At 53.9% G+C, this 22,098-nt stretch overlaps 2 protein-coding genes across 6 annotated transcripts in view; one reads left to right on the plus strand and one right to left on the minus strand.

Annotated features, from left to right (window-relative positions):
• CUNH12orf43 (chromosome unknown C12orf43 homolog) overlaps window positions 1–22,098 on the plus strand; it is a 34,042-nt gene that overhangs the window by 10,225 nt on the left and 1,719 nt on the right. Inside the window, exon 6 of one of the 4 annotated variants that reach the window (XM_025889537.2) lies at window positions 344–4,401. The exons of 1 other annotated variant lie outside the window; for it this stretch is intronic. In XM_025889537.2, coding sequence (XP_025745322.1) covers window positions 344–695 — 352 coding nt within the window. In that variant the 3' untranslated portion in view covers window positions 696–4,401. Of the gene's footprint in view, window positions 1–343; window positions 4,402–22,098 lie in introns of those variants that run through there. 2 more of the 4 variants (XM_025889538.2, XM_073880999.1) reach the window with 2 other exon arrangements.
• HNF1A (HNF1 homeobox A) lies at window positions 2,881–21,868 on the minus strand. Of its 2 annotated transcripts, none has more exons than XM_025889536.2 (10): window positions 20,124–21,868; window positions 13,092–13,291; window positions 8,932–9,118; window positions 8,239–8,480; window positions 7,257–7,408; window positions 6,916–7,117; window positions 6,128–6,319; window positions 4,946–5,067; window positions 4,713–4,857; window positions 2,881–3,008 (listed from the first exon to the last, which is right to left on the minus strand). In XM_025889536.2, exons 1-10 carry the CDS (start codon window positions 20,447–20,449, stop codon window positions 2,881–2,883), a joined length of 1,896 nt encoding a protein of 631 aa, XP_025745321.1. In that variant the 5' UTR covers window positions 20,450–21,868. The 2 variants fall into 2 exon arrangements, with proteins under 2 accessions (XP_025745321.1, XP_025745320.1); XM_025889535.2 differs by having other exon boundaries at window positions 4,713–4,878.

Here is a 22,098-nt window from a genome sequence, read left to right on the forward strand (position 1 = left end):
GGAGAGAGAAAAGGTTCTGTTGGGCATTGGCTTTGGGATTTTTACTGCTTCTTGAGCACCCTCTTGTGCCAGATACCTCACTCCTGGGGCATCCCTCTGAGGCCTGGGCTCTGTTAAGATCCCCATTTCGTAGACGAAGACACTGAGGGTCAGAGAGGTGGAGTCACTTAATGAGGTCACACAGCTGGGAAGCAGAGAAGCCGGGGTTGGAACCTGGCCGGCCTCACTCCCAAGCCAGAGCCCTCTAGCCACCTCTCACTGTGAGCTCTTCCCTATGGCTGAGACCGAGGGTGGTGAGAGGCGGCTCCAGGCCCCATGGCCACTCGGTGCCCTCCCCTTGCAGCAGTGAGGACAGCGAGGAGGAGTGGCAGCGGTTCCGGGAGGCAGCGGTGTCGGCCTCCGACATCCTCCAGGACTCTGCCATCCACAGCCCTATCAGAGTGGACGGAGAGGCAAAGAAGAAGAAAAAGAAGTTGAAAAAGAAAGCCAAGAAGGAGGCCAGCGCCGACTTGGTCGCCTCCACCACCACAAGTGGGACCGCGGTTGGGAAGCCGGAAAAGCAGTCACCCAAGCTCAATGGAGACCAGACATCACTTGGGACCAAAAAGAAGAGAAGGAAGAAAAAGGCCAAGAAGGCCAGTGAGGCTTCCCCATTCCCACCGACAAAGAGCGCAGTGGCCATGCCTGCAAACTGATCCCTGCCCACGGGCACAAGGCTTAGCTAGCCCTGAGGACAAGGTGCCCGTCAGGGACAAGGCATTTCCAAGCCCCACCTCCCTCTCCAAGTTCAAGGACTTGGCTGGCAAGTCCGTACTTGGCCCGTGATTGGGGCTTGCCCAGGGGTCGGGACAAAGACAGCTGTAGGATGAGAAGACTAATCAGGGCCTGCCCGTCCGGGCTCCCACTGGGGGCTGGCGCAGACCTGTGGTACCGGCACCTTCCATGGCCTCAGGAGAAAGGAGCCATCCAGTTATTCAAGACTATTGGTCAAGTGGTAAAGCTTCTGTCTTCCCGGGACAGAGGAGAGCAAGTGAAGGGAGAGCTTTTCCTTCCCCTCCACCTTCTCGACCTGGTGTGGGAGACATCCTTAAGGAACTGAGGGAAGGAGTCGGCCCAGAAAGAGTTTTGTACTTTTGTCTCCAGGCCGCACAGACTTGATAATAACCTTGTCTGAAAAAGAGAGAGATTTTATCCCCCGCTAGGTTTCCAGAATTTTTTTTCTCCATGTTTGTGAATATACCATGCACGATCATGTCTCTGAGCCAACCAGATTATTGAAAATAAATTGTCGAGAGACCCCAAACTTAACAAAGTGATCGGGGTGCTGCCTCCAATATCAATGCTGAATCTTGATGAGACAGTTTAAGTAAACATCACATAGGTGGTGTCCTCCTGCCTACACCCCAAGGTGTGTTCCTGCACCCCAGCCTCAAGACTTCAGGAAGTATCACAGCACTTGTGAATGGGGTTTCACACACCAGGAGTGTTCTGCCGGGAAGAGGAGAAGCTCAGGGTTAAGGTGAAATTCTGGTTTCATGGCCTTACCTCCAAGGTTTGGCAGAGCAAGAAAGACAGAGGTGTGGGACGTGAGAGCGTGTGTGCTAACCCATCTCCCCTCAGGCCCCTGGCCCACCTCCGCCTCCGTCTGTCTGCCCAACCCCATCTGGGCAATGTGTGGACAAGCAAGAAGTTTCCAGTACTCATTTCCAATACTCCGTTCCTCATTTCCTTTACTAAAAGTTAAATAAATGTACAGGTTCGCCCTTAGCTGGCTGCAAGCTGCAGGGGGTGCTGGTTCTTCCCCGGCCCCAGTCCTCAGTCCCAGGGTGGGAGTTGTCTGCAAGGCCAGGTGATCTGCAGCAGCCCCAGGGAGAGGAGGTCGTGGAGCCCTGGGTTTACACAGCTGCCTTGTCTCTCGTGGTGGCACTTGGGACCGCAGGCTCCAAGGATGTGGCTGTGAACTGCCTGGACCTTTCCCTCTTCCCTCTGGGCACCTCAGCTCTGCCACCTGCTCAGGCCTTGGTGCCTTCTGAGCTCAGCAGCTTCTCCCGCAAACCAGAGAGGGGCCACAAGGCCCCACAGGCGAGATGCGCTGTTGTCCAGAATCCTGACAAACACCGGGCACAGTCACAAGGCTCCCATGGGGCAGGGATGACTTCCTAGCCCTGAGGGGGGCTTTCCCATAGAGGCAAGATGGCAGGCTGGCATGAGAAGGTATGATACCCAGGGGGACGAATGGCCAAGAAAACTGGCCATCTTGGAAGCCAGGGAGAAGGAGGGCCCAGGACAAGAGAAGCTGGAGAGCCCTGTGTGCCTTCACTGCTAGCCTGAGCTCTCGCAGGGCATGGGCCTCTGAGCCCCAGGCTCCAGCACGGAGTAGCCACTTGGGGAAATCTCATGTGATTGGCAGACAGGGGTTGGTACAAATGGGCCATGTGGGTTTACAGCTGGAAGGGGAGCAGGGGGGAGGGGCCTGATCAGGACATAGGGGACAGAATGGGGCCATGTTGACCCTGGGCCTCTCGGAGCTCAGTGAGTCACGGCTATATAGCCTCGTGTCCTGAGAAGTGCGGTTCCCTTGGGGGTTCCGGGGCTCTCCACAGGCACAGGCTGGGGGCACCAGAGTCCAAAGGCTGCTCCCTTCTATTCCAAGTGACAAAATTGACCCTGAGCATCAGGAATGGTCCCTCCTGAGGTCGGAGAGCCTTGGAACCCTTTCCGACGCCGACAGAGCAGCGTGGGGACCGAGGCACAGTTTTCCCGGGAAGGCTGCTGTCCTGTGGCAGTGAAAGTTTCACAGGCTCAGCTGTCCCAGTCACCCCCCAAGCAGGCCATGCAGGCTCCAGGCAGGGCCCAGCCCCTGGGAGGCGGTTGCCATGGTTACTGGGTGGATGAAGCCATCTGCGTGGAAATGAAGGTCTCGATGACGCTGTGGTTGGCTGGCAGCAGGTGGCCGTGGCCATGGCTGGAGTCGGGGCTCTGGTACAACACCAGGCTGCTGGAGGACACTGCGGGGGCAAGTGAGACAGCTGGCTGCCGGCCCGGCCACCCCAAGGGGCACTTGGCACAGGGGGCACAGGGCCTCACCACCCCCCGAACTGCAACAGATAACAAGACCCCAAAACCAGACGGCTGTGTTTGCGTCTCATCAGCCCCGCAGCCAGGCTCTGCAGCCGCCCGGGGAGCGGCTGCCTCGGGGCTTTCTGGCGGAAACCCTCGAGAGGCCCGGGTGAGGCGGTGTGGTTAGTTGCACGCATCGTTGTTGACAGGCCGTGGGACAGGCACCAAAGCAAACATTTAAGTGTTGCCACGGAGGTGTTTTGTATCTACGGTTAACACCTAAAATTGGTCGACTGGGAGTAACGGAGATTTCTCTTGATGACATGAGTGGGTCTCATCTAGTCAGTTGAAGGCTTTAGGAGCAAAAGCTGAGGTTTCCTAGAGAAAAAGGAATCCTGCCTCAAAACTGCCTCTGTTGTCAGCCTGCCGACCTGCCCTACAGCTTTCAGACCTACCAGCCCCACGGGCATGTGAGCCAGTTTCCTTAAATATGGGTGTACGTATAGTTGACCCTTGAACAGTGCAGGGGGGCCAGGGGCACTGACCCCCGCACAGTCACAAATCTGCATATAACTTTTGACTCCGCAAAAACTCAACTACTAACAGCCTACTGCTGACCCAAAGCTGTACCAGTAACCTAAACAGCACACATTTTGTATGTTCTAGGTATTATGCACTGTATTCTTACAACAAAGCTAGAGAAAAGAAAGTTACTGAGAGCGTCGTAAGGAAGAGAAGGTACACTTACAGCCCTGTGCTGTGTCAAAAACTATTGGTGTATAAGTGGGCCCGTGCCGTTCAAACCCCGTGCTGCTCAGGGGCCAGCTGTATTCCTGTCTCACCAGAACCCTGACTGACTATGATGGCTAAGAGAATGGGCTTTGGTTTTGGACCTGGGTTCAAATCCTGGCCCTGCCGCCGAGTCACTGTTGGAGGCAAGGCCAAGTCCCACAGCTCTTGAGTGTCTGCATTCTCATTTGTAAAATGGGGATGATGACCCGTACCTGGTGGAGAAAGCATGGAGCCTGGCCCTGTGGTGCCCTCAGTAACTGTCCCCGCAGCCTCCAGGCCTGGAGGGAGGAACCTGAGGCTCACAGAGGGGGCTGGGAGGGTGGGGGAAGCAGCCGCCCAAAGTCACGCACATAACAAGTGATCGCCCGCAGCCTCAGAGCCCAGCAGCCCGACTCCCAAGTGCCCACTCTTCATTATTGCAGACTCGGGGCATCAGGGGATGGAAACGAATTGGTCAAGGGGGACGTGGTGACCTGGAGAGCCCACACTCTGTTGTTGCCACGTGGGAACACGAGTCTCCAATTTTCCAAGAAAAGCCAGAAACCACGATTTCTTTGTGAAAACTAATTTTTAAATGTCGGCAACATACTCAGGCAGTGCCAGGCCCTGAGCCAAACCAACACGCCTGTGAGCCCCTCCTGGCCCATGGCAAACCCAGCGTACTCCTCACTAGTACCCTCTACTCTCTCTTGCAGTTAATCTTTTTCCTCAGCCGAGTCAGTGAGCTAATCCCGTAAGATAGGGCCATTTTCCTGTGGTTTCGTACCCCTCTTGGCTCACTTCAGGGGAGCGCAGGGTGCCCTCCCGTTTGCTGCACACACCTTCCTCCCCAGCTGAGGGAGCAGGGAAAGGCTGCTCACCGGTGGGGCTGGCGCTGAGCCGGTGGGCAGGCTGCAGGTGCTGGATGCCTGCAGGGTCCTGGCTGGGGATGTGGATGGTGGTGGTCTGAGACGCCGGCGTATGAAGCCCGGACTCACTGGAGGCTTCAGTGTCTGAGGTGAAGACCTGGGGGAACAGAGCAGCCTCCTGAGCCCCACATGGGTGCACTCTGGGAAGTGGCCTGAGCAAGGGGCCAGGCGGACCTGGGCCTTACCTGCTTGGTGGGCGTGAGGCTGGCCAGGGCGCTCAGGTTGGTGGTGTCGGTGATGAGCATGGTCTGCGGAAGCAGGCCCGTGTGGGTGTACTGGGCCACTTCAGGCTTGTGGCTATAGAGGGCTGGCCAGGAGAGAGAGGGGTATAAAGACATGGCACCCTGGGCCAGGCCAGACCCCTCCCAAGGGGGCCTCAAAGCTGGGAGCTCCAGGGGAAGTGGGGCATGGGGCCTGGTAAATGGCCCGATGGAGCAGTGGTTGAGGACTCAGGACAGATTTCCAAAACTGGGCACTCCAGATAGAGGGGCTAGACCCTCGCCCCAACTACAAGAGCCTGCTCAGGCTGGCTTGGTGGAGGGAAGGCTGGGGAGGCCCAGGAACCCACACCCGCTGCCCGGGGATGACCAGTGCGAAGGGCAGTGGAAGACAGCGCTGCCACACTAAGTACAGGCTGCGGGGGGGGGGGGGGGGGGCAGCAGAGCTCCCCCTCCAGGACGCCTCTCTGAAATGTAACCCAGAGTTTCACCTACAGCCCAGCCCCACAGCACACACAGGCACCAGCAGAAAAGCACATAAACCACATATTCTCACATCGACTTCAGATAAAACAGTTCGCACACAAGTACGGGCCCTCAAGCAAACCCACACAGATCCACAGGCCCACAGGCCCTTACCCCCAATTCCAAATTCCAAAAAGGTCTAAAAACCAACAGATTTGCATAAAGTCAGCAGTGGAGCTCATTTGGTGGCAAACTGACCAGAACCTGTTATGAGGTTATGGAAGTCTATTAACCCACTCCATGGCATTCTCCCTTCTGCTGCAGAAATCCCAGGGCTTAGATGACAGGATGCTGCCCCGAGCCCTGCCGGGAGTGTGCTAGAGTAGACTGTCGATACCCCGTATCACCTTTTTCTCAAGTCAGAGAAGTAGTTGAGTCTGAGATACACATGGCCCCACGCATTTCAGAGGAAGGCCTATGACGTTCCTCCCACACGTGGGTGTGCACCTGCAAACACCGATGAACACCCACATGCACATCCACTCACAGAAACTCGTGTGCGCACACGGCCACACACATTCACGCCCGCAGACACGCATCTGAGCCCCTGCAGACCGCCCCATCTGCTCGTGGACACCCAGCCTCTCCCACCCCCTCCCCCAGCATGGGGCTAGGGGTGCTCACCGTGGGGGCTCTGCAGCTGGGCCATGGTGGCCATGAAGGGGCTCTGGGCCACATGGCTCTGCATGGGAGGCATGAGTGGCTGCTGGTAGGACGGGTGCAGCGGCTGGGAGAACTGGACTGGCTGCAGGGTGGTCAGGCTGCTGCCCATGCTGTTGATGACGGGCACACTCTGTGCCTGAGTGGAGGCCAGGCCTGGAGAGGGGGGAACAGGAGTCAGTCCGGCTTCCTACCACCTGGCCCAGCACTGATCCCGGGGCACTGTCCCTCCGTCCCAGAGCCAGTGGGGGGGAGGAAGGGGAGAGGCGACCAGGAGACACCTTTGCACTAGGACCTGTCTCTAACTTACATGGTCTTGGCAAGTCACTCCCCCTCTCTGAGCCTCTAACCCCTCTCCCAGTTAGCTCCCTATCTGTCTTACGTATTCAGCCCCTGCATGATGGTTCCTGCAAATAAAGTCTTTCTGGGCTTAAAAAAAAATAGGATAAAAAAAAACAAAAACCTACAAGATTTTGATGTCCCTTCTCCTGCTCAGTTTTCCCATAGACATTTTGCCTTCCAGGACACTTTATAATGTCTATATTGTGTTTGCTGTCTACCTCCCCAGTGGAGTCGTTGAGATTTTGGTCTGTTTGGTTCACTTGTGTATCACTGAGGTAGCATAGTGCACGCACTCAGTTAAGTCTACAAATGAATGAATGAGTTCCAGTGGCTCCTCCAGCTTCTGGATTCTGTGGGAGCCCCATGAGCCCTCCCACCCAAGTGCCCCTGCCCCATGCCCACCAACTTACCAATAACGAGGGTGGAGGCACCTGTGTTGGTGAACGTGGGGCCCAGGGAGGCAGGCTCACCAGGCCCAATGGCCATGACCCCGGGAAGCGACGCCATGATGAGATTCTGGGGCTGTTGGTTGAGGCCTGGGGAGGTCTGCTCCAAGCTGTGCAGTGCTGTCAGGGTGCTGACAGGGGGCAGAGGGCCCCCAGTTGCTGAGACCTTGGAGGGGAAACCAAGCTGAGTCTGGGTGGGGGCCCCATAGTGTCCCTGGGGACCACTCCGGAATCTCCCAGCCAAGGGAGGGTAGGAGATGGGGTTGGACGGGTCTTCCCCACCTGCGGGGTGTGGGGACACTCACCAGCTTGGCTTCGGTGCTCAACAGGCTGTGACTGGGCTCCAGGCCCGTGGGGGACACTTGGTGCAGGGGCGCAGACACTGTCACCAAGGGGCCACCACTGCTTGAGGGCACTTCCACCCCCTCGCTGGTTGCTGGCTGTCCATAGCGCACACCTGGAATGGGAGCTGCGTCCAGCCTCAGCACCCCACTTCCCTGCCCTCCGTGGCCCTCATCTCTCCCAGCTGCCTCAGGTTGCTCACTTGCCCCATCTTTGTCCCAGCAAACTTCACTTGAGCATCCTCCTGCCAGGTCCTGGGCTGGCTGCTTCCAACTCCCTGAAGGCAAGACCTGCATTTTATTAGCTCCATGGCCCCCACTGGCCAGAGCTATATGTGATAGGCAGTAGGTGTGCAATGAAAGACATCTGGGTCAAAATGAACGAAAACTGATGAAATGAAACTGCAGTCAACAGAGTTGAATAGAAGGAACCGGAATTAGTTAAATGAACTGGAATCTAGTTGAACTGAACCCGAAATGAATTGAAGTAGATTGAGCATGATGGAGTTGAACCGAATCGGATCAAATCGAATTGGATTGAACTGAACTGAGCTGTACAAAATTAACTTAATTTCCTTGGATTATATTTAGCTGGACCGAGTGGAATTGAAAGGAACTCAGTTGGATTATAGTGAGTTGGCACAGAACGGAATTGAATCGAATTGAACTGAACTGAAATGAGTTGAGTTGATCTTAAATGAATGAACTGAATGGAAGTGACCTGAGTCAAGTTAGGCTGGATTGAATGGCATGGCGTGGTCACTGGGGTGGAGAGGAGAGGGCTGGATCGAGGAGGGTAATGAGTAGAGGGGAGTGATAAGGAACCAAGCTGAAGTGCCAAGAGGTTTGGGTAGTTACTGCCACTGGCGTGGTGCTCCCCAGCTCTCCAGCCTACTCTCTTGCCCCCTCTACCCACTATGTCAAACCCCCGCCACATAGCACTCACCATGGACCTTACTGGGGGAGAGGGCGGGTGGGGGCAAGCCCGGGGAGCTGTGGGCAGGCAGGGCGGGGCCCGGGCCTGGCCCCGGGGGCGGCCCGCTGTATGTGTCCATGGCCAGCTTGTGACGGAAAGCTTCTTCCTTGCGCCGATTGGCAAACCAGTTGTAGACACGCACCTCCGTGACGAGGTTAGAGCCCAGTCCCTGTGCCTGCGACGGCGACACGCCCCTCTGGATGCACTCTGCCCTGCAGAAATGGCCACTCGTGAGCCTCCAGGCCAGGCTCAAAGGAACCCTCTTCCCGGGCTGGAGGTAGGGGAGAGAGTTCTGAGAGGTAGGCTTCTCCCATAGTGTGTAAAGCTGGCAGATCTGGGTTCCAATCCCAGTGCTGCTGTGTGACCTTGAGCCAGTGTCTTAACCTCTCTTAGCCTCTCCATTCATAAAGTGGGCAAAATAGCCATAGGGTCGTAATGAGGGTGAATGGGATGAGCAGCCACTCGAGGATTGCCTGGATGGGTGGGGAGTGGGTGCTAGGAATGGAGCTAGGTTCCAGATGCTGAGCAGGATTTGAGTGCTCCTGGGCCAACAGCAGGAGCACTCAAGGACTGGGGAGCCTCCCTCAGAACCCAGAGCCACCGTCCCCCAGCCTTGCCCCGGCCCAGACCAAACCAGCCCTGCTGACCCACCCCTCATCGTACCTGTTGCACTCCTCCACCAGTGCCTCTCGCTCCTCCTTGCTGGGGTTCTTCTGCCTCTCGTACGCCTGGAACAGGATCTGCTGGGAGGCTGGGCCCCACTTGAAACGGTTCCTCCGCCCCTTCTTGGTTGGCAGCTCATCACCTGTGGGCTCTTCAATCAGCCCGCCCTGCCCTGCGTGGGTGAACTCTGTAGGCACACACAGAGAGCCGTAAGCGGGGCACTGGCCACTCCCACCTTCCCACTTCCGTTCATCTGACCATGCTCCTGATTCTTTCCCAGTCCCAAGCTGTTGAGCCAGGAGGAGCTTACAGCTAGAACTTAGAAATCATCTAATCCAGTGATGACAGACACACGGCACACGTACCACCCCTGTCTTAACCTGTGCCCCAGGCAGACATCGCTAATCAGCCCCTGCACGGTTTTCTTAGTGCGCCAAGATGGAAGCTCATAATCCTTCTCAATATAAGGCTCCAGGAAAGCATTAGCATTCGTTCAGATTTAACACATTTGCTATCTTATTTTACAGATGAAGAAGCTGAGGCTCAGAGAGGCTGAATATCTTTCCAGGGCTGCACAATAGAACAGAAACTCGAGCCACATCTCTTGAGTAGATTCAGAGCTATTTTAAACTTTGCAGACCTGTAAATCACACTTAAAATGCAGGCGTTAGCCAGGAGAGGAGAGACCCAGCCAGCCCTTGTCAGCTAGTTCCACTTTAATGGAAACTCTTAGATTCTCCCTGAGCAAGCAACCAAGAGACTAGAACAGATAAATGCAAAGCCATCTTTACGGGAGGGGAGGCAGGGAGAGTGAGTTAGAGATAGTGCAAATTCTGTGCCTTCACCACCCAAGTGCCAAGAGGCAGAAGCCAGCACCAGTGTTCTGGGGAGACGCGGGCTTAGATCCACCAAAAGCCAACCCTACAAGCCTGCTTGACTCAGATTCCAACATTCTCAGCAGCTGAGGCACCGGTGGCCACTCACACTGACTCAGTTGGCCATCTCACCTGGCAGCAGGCTGGACCAAGATCTGGAGTACCAGACACTGTGACTTGGCCCAGAAAACGAAAACATTTCAGCTTTAAAAAAAAAAAAAAAAAAAAAAAAATTTTATCCTGTCAAGGCTGTCAAAAACAAGGAAAATCTGAGAGACTGTCACAAGCCAGAGACACCTAAGGCGACATGACAACGAAATGCAGTATGTCCACACCTGGATGGGATCTTGGACCAGAAAAAGGACATTAGGGAAAAACTGAGGACATCTGAATAATAAAGTAAGTACGGACTTAATAATCGTGTGACAGTGTTGGTTCGTTAATTGTGACAAATAGTCCCATACTCGTGTAAATAGTAGGGAAAACTGGGTCTGGGGTAAACTGGATTTCTCTGTACTACCTGCCCAGAAGTTCCAAAAGTCTACACTTACTCTAAAATTAAGAGCTTATTATGTGTTATTTAAGTTTTACCTGCTAAGAAGGGTAAATTAAAGACATGCTAGTTTTCTAAAAACACTTAGTGATAGTGCCTTCAAAGTATGTCTTACACAGTCCCAGCCACCTGAGACCCGAAGGATGCCCCTGTCGGGTACAAGTGGCGGGGGCACTGGCTCCTTGGGCATCGGTATGTGTTGCTGTTTCTGCACGAATAAGCGATCAGTGATCATCCTTGTAAGAAAATATTAACACTTAACCATAGTGATCACTCGGTAAATTTTAATTAACCTAATGGGGTTTTTTGGTGGGGTTTTTTTTTAAGATTTTATTCATTTATTTATTTTAGAGAGAGGGGGAGAGAGTGTGCACAAGCAGGGGAAGGGGCAGAGGGAATCTCAAGCCGACTCCACGCCGACCACAGAGCCCAATGCGAGGCTCGATCCCAGGACCCTGAGATCAGGACCTGAGCGGAAAACGTGAGTTGGACACTCAACCGACAGCCACCCAGGCAATCCAATTAACTTAATGTTTTAATCAGCCCCTTGATAAGGGCAGTATCATAGTTTTGGGGGGCTAGACAGAGAGAGAGAATGTTAATCAGGTTCCATGCCCATCACAGAGCCTGAGGTGGGGCTGGATCTCATGACCCCGAGATCATGACCTGAGCCAAAATCAAGAGTCAGGTGCATAACTGCCTGAACCACCCAGGTGCCCCTACCAATGTCACAGTTTTTAAAAAAATAAGTTATAATATAAGTGATCATCACAGCTTTTAAAAGTTGCTTTTTTGTGTTCAAGAAAAAATGGTAAATAGTAGATGTTCAATAAATATAAAATGAGGCGGGGGGCTTGGCTGGCCCAGTCAGTGGAACATGTGACTCTTGCTCAGGGTTGTAAGTTCGAGCCCCACCTTGGGTGTGGAGATGACTTAAAAATAAAACCTGGGTGGCTCAGTCATTGAGCGTCTGCCTTCGGCTCAGGTCATGATCTCGGGGTCCTGGGACCAAGTCCTGCATCGAGCTCCCTGCTCCACGGGAAGCCTGCTGCTCCCTCTCCCACTCCCCCTGCTTGTGTTCCTTCTCTTGCTGTCTCTCTCTCTGTCAAATAAATAAAATCTTAAAAAATAAATCAATACATAAATATTAAATGAGGTGTAGCTTGCTCTCTCAAGCTCACCTGCTCTCATATCTCAAGAGTGTACTTTTCACTTGAATAAACTTTTCACCTTAATAAACTTTCCAGCTTGAAAAAACAACTTTTCAGCTTGTAAAAATAGATAAGTAAATATTAAATGAGTGAGCAAATCAATATGTGAATTTGAGGACTTTAACATTTTAATATATTTTTAGGAAGCATGGGGAAAAAAGTTTATTTTTTTTAATTACCAGACTTGCAAATTGTCACCATGTCTTCGTAAGGAGCTACAGGAATATCTATCAAAGATTTTAAAGTACCTACTCTGACCCAGAATTCCACTTCTAGGAATTACTTTACAGACATAGTCTCGTGTGAGCACATATACAAAGAAGGATGTTCTTTGAAGCAGTTGGTTCTAACAGCACATTGGAAAAACCCTAAAAGTCCTTTGGTAGGGAACCAGTTAACCAAATAATGGTACCTCCAAATAACAGAACAGCCAGCAGCCCTTCAAAGAATAGAGGAAAATATATATATATTATATATTGTATTTGCATAAAATATCTCTGGAAGGATGCATGAGACTAGGAATGTCCATTAGGGAGGACACCTAATTTCTATTGTAAACTCTTTATTTTCCACTATTTTTTTAAACTAGTATGTAGTACCTTTTTTAAAAAGATAATTAATAAAAGAAATTTTAAAAAAATTTTTAGGGACACCTGGGTGGCTCAGTGGGTCAAGGGTCTGCCTTCAGCTCAGGTCATGATCCCCTGGTCCTGGGTTGAGTCCTGCATCAGGCTCCTTGCTCAGCGGGGAGTCTCCTCCTTCCACTCCCCCCTGCTTGTGCACGCACTCTCTCTTTCTCACAAACAAATAAAATCTTTAAAAAAAATTTTTCTTTTTACACATAGGCTAAAAAGTGAGAGTGCACTTGGGATTTTGTGGGGTGTGAGGTCTGAGTAAGGAAACCCACCATTCCCTGAACAATAGTGTGGCCAGCTCTCCCAGGGTTTTCAGTGAAGGATTCCCTGAGCATACACCTTGCCTCTGAGCCTTTACTCAGGCCACTCCCTCTGCCCAAAACACCCTTCCCTGTTGTCTCCATGAGCCAAAATTCCACTCAGACTTTAAGACTTAGTCTGAAAGTTCGCCTTCTGGTGTGGTCCTTCCTGATGCCCTTGCCTCCCTGTGGAAGAATAGATTACTCTCTGGTCCTCTGCCAGCTTAATATTTTGAAATATTTGACATGGTACTACGCTGCCCTGGGCGCTCCATAAACAGTAGCTGTTACTGTTGTTTTTATTGTATTATAATACATGTCTCGCTGCAGCATAATGATCTGTTCTCCTACCCAGAGCTCCTAGAAGGCAAGGACCCAATTCATCCATCTCCAGATGCCCAGGACCAGCCTCCTCCCCTCCCCCAGAGTGCCTTGTGCAGAACAGGAAACATGTGCCCATTGAATCCTGCTCACTTCCTCTCAGGCAACCTGTCCCGGCAACATGGGAGAAGCTTCCCACCCCCACCCCCGAGCCGCAGAGAGTTCCAGGGCCCTGCCAGGAGGATGGGGCTGTGCTCATTACTTACGCTGGGCCACCTCTCGCTGCTTGCGGACGTACCAGGTGTACAGGGCGGCTCGCTTCTGTGTCTTCATGGGGGTGCCCTTGTTGAGGTGCTGGGACAGGTGCGACTGGTTGAGGCCAGTCGTGTCGACTACCTCCCTCTGTGGGATGTTGTGCTGCTGCAGGTAGGACTTGACCATCTTCGCCACACGCCATGGGTCCTCCCTAGGAGGGGGGCAAAGGACAGAGCCTGCTCAGCACGGGGAGTGCAGGGGGGTGCAGGCAGGGCTGGGGGTCCTGTCAGCCCTGAGAGTGGGGATTGTGGGTGGAAGCGGGTGTGGAGCCCAGGACCTACACTCAGACTCCAGGACAGCAAGGTAAAGGCACTCGTGCCGGGACATATGGACAGACATGAAGACATGAACGGACTCCCACCGGCAGCCCTAGAAGCCAGGTAGCGAAGGTCCTCACCTTTGTGCCTCCTTCAAAGATCCTCCCCGCATCCTACCTGGAAATGTTATTTGTGGCTCTGTCTTACCCGCTGTGAGAGACTATGTAAACACTGTAAGGGCAGGAACTGTCAGGTTCTCAGCACCCAGAATAGGCCCGACGTAATGTATGTCCATGGTGAACGCGTGAGTGAATGAGTGGATGGGTGGATGGATGAATGGATGGGAGGGGTAGGTGGGTAGGGGAATATATAGGTGGGTGGATGGGATGGTGGATCGGTGGGTGGATGAATGGATGGGAAGGTGGGTTGATAGAGGGATGGGGAGATGGGTGGGTAAATAGATGGTGGATGGATGGGTGGGTGGGTGGTTGGGTGAATGGGTGGGAGGGTAGATGGATAGGCGAATAGGGGTATGGGTGGGTGGATGGATGGATGGATGAAGGAGACCTACTGGGGAAAAAATGGGTCTGAAAACAAGGAGAGAAACAGGATTCTCTCACTTTACAGCCAGGGCCACTGAGGCTAAGAGTGCTTGTGTCGTATCTTCCATCCAAGGTCACAGAGCCAGCCCAGCAGAGTCCCGTCCCTGAAGGGATTCCATTCTAAGTCAGCCTATCGGGTAAAAGTCACATAGAATCAAAACACCTGATAATTACACTAAACCCTGGCTGTGGCCTGGCCAGTTTCCCTACAGCATGGGGGCAGGCAGGTCCAGGTGAAGGAGTTACGGGCTGGTATTCAGAGGCTTCGTACAAAAAGTGTGTGTGTGTGTGTGTGTGTGCCCCCAAATCGCACCCTGTGGGCTGAGACTCTCACTGGAGAGACTCAAGGGACCTGCAGCCATCTATGATTCATGTTCCCATCCTCTGCTCACTTTTGGGGGCCGGGGGGGTCTGACGGCCTGTACCACACAATTCTCTCCCTCTCCTGCTCTGTCTCAACCCTCTCCTGCTCTGGTCCTCTCCTGAGCTTGTACTACAAATACGGTGGCAGATAAAAGCAGCTCCATACAACAGTGCTGAAAACAGGCCGAGCTGGCGTTTGAACCCAGCTCGGGTGGTTCCAAAGCCTGAAGTCCTCACCCCTTTGAGCAATTTGCTTCTAAGAATTTGAGCTTTCCAACATTTGCACGTGTGACAAGGGGCATGTGCAGGAGGCAGCTGGTCGCCGTGTTGCTTGCCGCAGCAAAATATCAGAAACGACCTGAGTGTCGGGCAGAAGGGTGCGGTTGGTGGTGCCTCGAATAGACGCAGCCGTAAACACGCACTGAGGCAGCTCTGCCCGTACCCACCCGGAACAGTCTGGTGGGTCTGCTGTGTTGTTTGTGTAAAATCTGAAATGGCACAAAAGAGTCCTGTGTATTTGCTTGTGTTTGCATGAAATACCAGAACACAGAGGAGACGAGCAACATCGGTTGTCTCAAGACGGGATTGGGGTGCTGGGGACGGGGCGGGGGGAGGGACCGTGTCTTCTGTCACTTCTCTGTGCTCTTCAAATAATGTAATACAATGTTAGATAATATGCTATACATGCCTACAGAACATTGAAAACTCAACCGCGAAGAAAACCAAAAAGCAAAGAAGCCCCCAGCACTTTGAAGCCTACCCCGTACTGCCATCTCCCCTTCTCTCCTTCCCAAAGAGCCAGCCTGGCCTTGCCCTCCTTGACAGTGCCCTTCTAGGGTGTGAAGGCACAGAGCATTTCAGCAGCTTGGGCCCCGTGACTCCCTCCTTTTTACCAGCAGTTCCCATACGCATAGGGAGGAAAGGGAGGCGGGGAGAGTTCCAATTTGAATTGGTCAGCAGTCGGTACGGCAAGATCCCAGTTGTGTAAAAATGCTGGATGTGAGAATTCATGTTTCTTGAGTATTTACCATGAACCGGGCACTGTGCTAAGGGCTGGTCATGTAAATCTTAACCATAACCCTAGGAAGTAGGGGCTACTCATATGCCCATTTCACAGATGGGAAAACTGAGCCTCAGAAAGGTGAGCACTTGTCCAAAGGGACCTAGCCGGGACTCCAGAATACATCGCTTTGCCCGGATCCCCCAGAGCCCTCCCCAAGCAAGCTCTGCTTCCTCCCTGCATCGAGGGGCTCCTAGGCTCCTCCTCCAACCCTCCCCTGCTCCCCAGGTGCCAGTCAGAGCCTGGAGGGAAGGGCAGTACAAAGTCCAGCCTTGTGCTTCGTGGCAAACATGTTTATCTGATTCTGGAGCCGGGCTGCCTGATGGCCTCCCTCCTCCCCCAGCTGCAGGCATCACCTTCCTGGGCAGCCCTCCCTCCTTCCCTCCCTTCTCCCTTCCCTGGAGGGAGAGAATGAGCTCAGTCTTCCTCTCAGCTGGGCCTCCTTGGCTCAAACTGAAGATTCACTGTCCTGTCACTGTCCCTTTGACTCCATGTGTCTTTCTCTCTGTGTGTGTCTTGGTTTTTCTCTGCCTGGCTCTCTCCCTCTCTTTCTCTGTCTCTCCTGTCTGTGTGTCTCTGTTGTTCGCCCTCTTTCTCCCACCCACTCCCTACCACACTCACTCACTCACTCACCCTCAGTCTCCAGGGACCTGACTCTTTCCAGGACAGTTTCCCCAACCCAGAACCAGCAGGCCACGTCTCCAGATATCTCCTGCTTTCCTTGTAATGGGTTTAAGAGTCAAGCCAACCTGGGTTCACATCCCAAAATGGCGCCCTAGCACCTCCCATGTGCGTGCCCCACGCCCTTCCGTACCACGGCAGTAAGCCCACGCCTGCCTCGCAGGGCCCCTGGGAGGACTGACTTTCAAATAGGAGTGAACCTGGTACATGGTAAGTGCTCAGTAAGTACAACAATTTGTCACCATCATCATCATCATCATCATGGATGATGTGGCCATGGGACCCCCAGCCCTGCAGCAGAGGGAACAGGGCCCAGGAGAGGTGCCCACATCTCCTCCTACTTCCTACGGGTTCTGGGAGGGGTGGGTCAGAGGTTTAAGACTTTGGGCCTTTGGCTCACTGGCCCCTGGGGTTTCAGAGGGTCCAAGGCTATGGAGCTCAGAGACCAACCGGAAGGGCCGCACGTCTGGAGGGGGAGTGGAATTCTCAGTGCATGGTGGGTGGGGTGGGGCGGAGAAGCTTCCCTTCCCAGGTTGAATCCCAGCTCTACCACTCACTATCCAGGTGGCCCTGGGCAATCGCTTAACCTCCGTGTGCCTCAGTTTCCCCAACTGTAATACAGGGCTAAAATGTTTCATAGGCTGTCAGGAGGAGAAAACGAGTTTAATGCATTTGTAAGCGGTCCCATGAGCTCTTAGAGCACCGCATGGAAGTGAGTACATGTGAGGTTAACAGCAAGAATGACTCGGGAGGATAAAAAGGGAAATAAACAGATCGAGGACAGCACGCAGCCTCAAGGATGCTGTGCAGAGTATGGGATTAGGAGGACCTGGGTCCAAGTCCCAGCCTTACTACTTTGTAAATTGCCTTGGGCAAGTCACTTTGCCTCTCTGAGCCTTAGTTTGCTTATCTGTAAAGTGGGACTATTACTCGTAGCAACGGTTTACTGCACTTACAAGCTGTTTAACCCTGTGGGTAAATGTTATCATCATCTCTGCCTCGCTGGCAAAACCAGGGCTCAGAGACATGAAATCACCTGCGGGAATTAGGGTGGGGCTGAGTTGGGATTTGAACCCAGGCAGGTTGGCCTCGGTCGGGGATGTTAGACTGTCCCACTTTGCCCACTGTCTTCCTGGGTCTCAATGCCCTGGTGCTGCCTGACGGAGAGCATCAGAGACCCTCAGGTTGAGGTTTGAGCTGCTCGGGGACAGAGAGGACCCAGGAGGACACCCAGGAAGGAACCTTGGGTACAGGTTCCTCCCTTGGCCGTAACAGCATGTCTCAGGAACCCTAGCCACTCATTCATTCGTGCTGTCTTTGAGCCACTGGGCTGGATATCAGGGATACAAGTAGTGAACAAGGCCACGCTGGCCTTCCCTTTGAAAAGCTTCTGTTTTCATGGCAGGCGATAGAAAACAGACAAAAACAGACAATCGTAAGTTAAGAGACAAGAGAAAGTAACAGAAGGTAGTGGAAGAGAGTGACTCTGGGAGGAACTTCATTTAGATGGGGGCAGTGAGGGAGGGCCTCCCTGAGGAGGTGACATTTGAGCAAAAGGAGGAGAGGGAATGGGTCACGGGAAGATCTAGAAAGAAGTATCCAGGCAGAAGGAGCAGTACATGCAAAGGCCCTGAAGTGGGAATCAGCAGATTCAGTATAACTGGAGGAAAGTGAGTGAGGGACAGAGGTCCCTCAAGAAGAGGTCAGGGAACCAGGGCAGGGAATTTGAGTTTTATGCGTTGGCCAGCTAGGGAAACTGAGGCAGGAGACGAGACTTGCCCAAGGTCACACAGTGAACTAAGGGTGGGAGGTCTGGGGGAAGAGCTCAGCTTCCTGCTGTGGCCTCAGGCACGAGGCACCCCGGGGAGGGGGACAGCGCCCAGGACCCACCCTGCCTCTTCCCACACTGTCTTCTCCAAAGAAATGGCGTCCACGGAAACCCTGCCTCTGCATCATCCTTTCCAACCTTAACCTCCCCAACCCTGGGCCGTCCAGGCCTTCATCAGGGTGCCCACCCCACTCCCTCCTGTGCCCTGAGGGTAGAGGCCCCTCTTTTTTTTCCCCCCTCCGGGCGTTTTCAGATCCCTTTTGTTACCTGAACAATAAGTAACCCAGGTAGTTAGTTATAAACTCCACAGGAACAAGGAGCTGGTTGATAATTTATAGCAACATCTCAAATTTAAATGGAAAGTAAATAGCATGCTGTTAGCATTAAAGAAAACCCAATCGGGGCAGGCGGGAAGCACTCCAGCCTTCTCTGCAGCTTGGGGTGTCTCACTCTCTCCGCAGCCCCTTCTCCCAGCTGGGTGGGAGCCCCTCTGCCCTCCCGGCTCTCCTGCTCTCCTGTGCTTATCCAGGCCTCTCCATCGCCCCCCACGCCCTCTTTCTCTCTTCCTCCGGTTCTTCGCTCTCCCTCAACTTCCAGGTCTCTGCTGGTCCCCAGGGAGCACTTTGACCTCTGCTCCCCGCTCAAGTGCTGTGGATGAAGCCTCCCCCCCACCCACCATTCCACCAAAGGGGCTGCTGATCCAGAGGCCCCACCCAGCCAGGTAAGAAAGGCCCTTGGCACCCCCTGCCCCCACTCCCACCCGAAAGTCCCCAGTCCCATCTGGGGCCCGGAGCAGGTCTGGCCCAGCCCCACCCTGTCCCAGTGGCTTCGCCCTGGGTCTGGCAAGGCCTGACTCTTTGCCCCTCCCCTGCAGCACAGCAGGGCCCTTTGCCCTCTTCTTCCTGCCATGTCAGGGGGCCCTGGCTGCTCCCCTGCCCCCTGCCCAGGCCCTCTCAAGGCCAGGCAGACCCTGAGGGCTCCCCCCACCCCAAGCCTGGATCAGGACCTTGGACAGAAAAGAGATGGTTCCATAGAGAGCTTCTTTGGGGCTCTTCCTCCCACTGCCCAGTCATGGCAATGGAGAGCACCAGACAGAGTGGCTGTGGAGTCCCCGCTGGGTGGCCTTAGTCAAGCTATTTCCCCTCTCTGGGCCTCAGTTTCCTTATCTGTGAAGCAGAGTTATTCCTAGCTTCTTTCCAGCATTCATCTTGACATTATCAGACCGTATGCACGTGAAACCTCAGCAAAGGGCCTGTTAGGTCTGGAGCTTAGGAGCCTTTGGGGAGGGCAGTCCCTGCAACGCCTAGACCCCTTTCCCCCCCGCCCTTGCTGGGTAGGAGGTTGGTTGGCCCAGGCCTCCCCAGGCCGCCATCTTTACAAGTTAATGATCACAGGCCTTATCAGAGCCTTTTACCGTTTATAAATTTATAAAACAAAAGAGAAATAATAAAGCTCATGGGTAATTAGTAACCAGGTCAGCTCTGCTGAGGAGAGGGGAGGCATCGGGCTTAGACCCACCCAGTTCTCTGGGAGTTGGGGAGCCAACCAGTCAATGGGGGTGTAAATGGGGAGACCTCTCATGGTGCCTGCCGGTGAGGTGGGGGGCAGCTAAGGCTGTGCAGGAAAGGGGAGCAGGTCCTGCCCCGAGGCTCCATCTCCCTCAGGTAAGACCTGGGCTTTCCTGGCTTAATGCTTGAGTCCCTGGGTGGCTGAGGGAGCCCCTAAAACCCCAGCCTCGGCTCCCCTCTCACTAAACGTGCTTCCTGGCCCCGGAGCCTGAAATCTGAATGCTTAGCCAGGGAGGTTAGGGTCTGGGGAGTAGAAGGGGCCGTGGAGGCTAACAAGTCCCACCACCCTCTGGTTCTCCAGGCACATGAATTATGGATGTGCCTGCTTTCCCCCCATCTCAGAGCCCCCCTGGGGCGTGCCCTTACTTCCCAAGCCCTGGGCTGAAAGCCTTCGCTCATGGGGACTCGGGACTTTGCAGAGGGCCAGGTCAGGGGCTGGGAGGCTCCAGCCTGGGAGCAAGGTCGCCCCAGAGCTCGCGTGGGGCCTGTCCCCCTTCCCGACAGCCAGGCTAAAAGCTACCTACAGCTCAGGGAACTCTGGACTCGGAAGGGCTAGTCAGGAGCTGAGGGTGGGCCTCCCTGGGCTCCTTAGATGCTGGGGACGGGGGTAGGGGGGGTCCTTACTGCAGCAAGGTCTCCACCACGGCTTTCTGGTGGGCCGCCTCCTCGGGGCTGAGGTTCTCCAGCTCTTTGAGGATGGGCGGCGTGAAGTCTTCCCCATCGTCGTCCGTCTCGTCCTCGGAGCCCCTGGCCTCCCCCAGCCCGTTGGGCAGCTCAGCCAACTCGCCCCGACCGCCGCCACAGGACTCCCCCTTGTCCCGGGGGCCATCGGCAGCCAGCAGGTAGGGCCCCGGCTCACCCAGTGCCTGGATCAGTGCCTCTTTGCTCAGGCCCGACTCGAGCAGGGCGGCCAGGAGCTCCGTCTGCAGCTGGCTCAGTTTAGAAACCATGGCTCTGCTACCACTGGGCCACGCGGCCTGGGGCCACCAAAACGGCCGCCTCCCCCACCGAGTGGGCTGTCTACTTGCTGGCCGACCAGCAGGCAGGCACAAACCAGGATCCTTGCACCTACTGCCCCCCCAAACCCCACGAACCAAGCCCTGTGGGCACCCCCAACCCCCAACACTGGCCCCAGCGGCCAGTGAATCAGGGCCCCTGCCCGCTCTGTTTACATTGGAGCTGGGGAAATTCTCCAAGGTTCATATTTATCCGTGTGCTTAGCGAAGGGACTGAACTTTGGACTTCAGCCCTGCAAAGTGCAGGCCTCACGGCAGTGCAGAGGCACAGGGGAGCTGAGGCCTTCAACAGGAATGGGCAGAGGGGAGGGTGGGGTAGGCAGGGGAGGGGGAAGGCAGCCAGAATGGAAGGGGCTGGGGGGCCACGGAGGCCTTTTGGTGAACAGCTTTGGGTCCCGCCCCTGAGGACTTTGTAGGGGGCTCAGGCTGAGACAGGAGAGAGAAAAAGAGCAGGTTTCCCTTGGGAAATAAAGCAGGAAGGGGTTCTAGGCAGGTGGGCCCGCTCTCCGGAAGGTCAGGGCTAGGTCACATCCATTTTGGGTGTGTGGCCCTACACCAGGCCTCCCCGTAGGAAAGACACATTGACTTAAGCCTACTGCGTGCCGGTCTGTAAAATGTGTAGGTACAGGGATTATCCCCATGTTACAGACCAGAAATACAAAAGCTCTGAGAGGTTAAACAACTTGCCCAAAGCGACACAGCTAGCAAGGGACCAGACTTTAAATGTGGCCAGGCAGGCTCTTGGCTCACGTATAAATTTTAAGGGGGCATCAAAAAACTCAGTAATCGAGAAAAACTGTATCTTTATACAATATGTTAAAAACCAAAATTGGGCGCCTGGGTGGCTCAGTTGGTTAAGCGACTGCCTTCGGCTCAGGCCATGATCCTGGAGTCCCGGGATCGAGTCCCACATCTGGCTCCCTGCTCGGCGTGGAGCCTGCTTCTCCCTCTGACCCTTCCCCCTCTCATGTGCTCTCTCTCTCTCTCTCTCTCTCTCTCATTCTCACTCTCTCAAATAAATAAATTTAAAAAAAATTAATGCAAACCCCAAAAGAATTAAAAACATGTGCACACAAAAGCCCGCTCATGAATGTTCATAGCAGCATTATTCACAACAACCAAAGGGGGAGAAAACATAAATACCTATCAACGGACAAGTGGATAAGTAAACGTAGTGTAACCATGTAGTGGTATGTTGTTTGGCCGTAAAAAAGGAAATGCAGGCGCTTGCTACAGCATAAGTGACTCTTGAAGGTATTGTGCAAAGTGCAAGAAGCCCAGTCACAAAAGGCTACACATGATTCCATTTATAGGAAATGTCCAGAAGAGGCAAATCCATACAGACAGAAAGTAGGTAAGTGGTTGTGGGGGGAGGGTGGGGCGTTGAGGGGGAGGGACTGCTTAATGGGTATAGGGATTTCTTTCAAGATGATGAAAACGCTCTAAAATTGACTAGGTGATGTCACACAACTCTGAAAATACTAAAAACCGCTGAATTGAGCACTTTAAAAAGGGTGAATTTTATGATACAAGAGTCAATATAATATTTTTTTTAAGTTCAGGCAAAAATATCTGTGATAAAC

Source organism: Callorhinus ursinus, unplaced genomic scaffold, assembly GCF_003265705.2.
Source record: "Callorhinus ursinus isolate GAN/ISIS: 27379988/994484 unplaced genomic scaffold, GSC_fseal_2.0 scaffold41, whole genome shotgun sequence".
Lineage (NCBI taxonomy): Eukaryota > Metazoa > Chordata > Mammalia > Carnivora > Otariidae > Callorhinus > Callorhinus ursinus.

What these genes read in the sequence shown, in the direction of transcription:
- HNF1A (XM_025889535.2), bottom strand. Translation starts at nt 20,449, where the DNA reads ATGGTTTCTAAACTGAGCCAGCTGCAGACGGAGCTCCTGGCCGCCCTG. An exon ending in GTGGTGGAGACCTTGCTGCA is followed by an intron (nt 13,292 to 20,123) that starts GTAAGGACCCCC and finishes CCCCCCTCCTAG; the next exon opens with GGAGGACCCATGGCGTGTGG. An exon ending in GCTCAGCGCCAGCCCCACCG is followed by an intron (nt 3,009 to 4,712) that starts GTGAGCAGCCTT and finishes TTGCCCCCGCAG; the next exon opens with TGTCCTCCAGCAGCCTGGTG.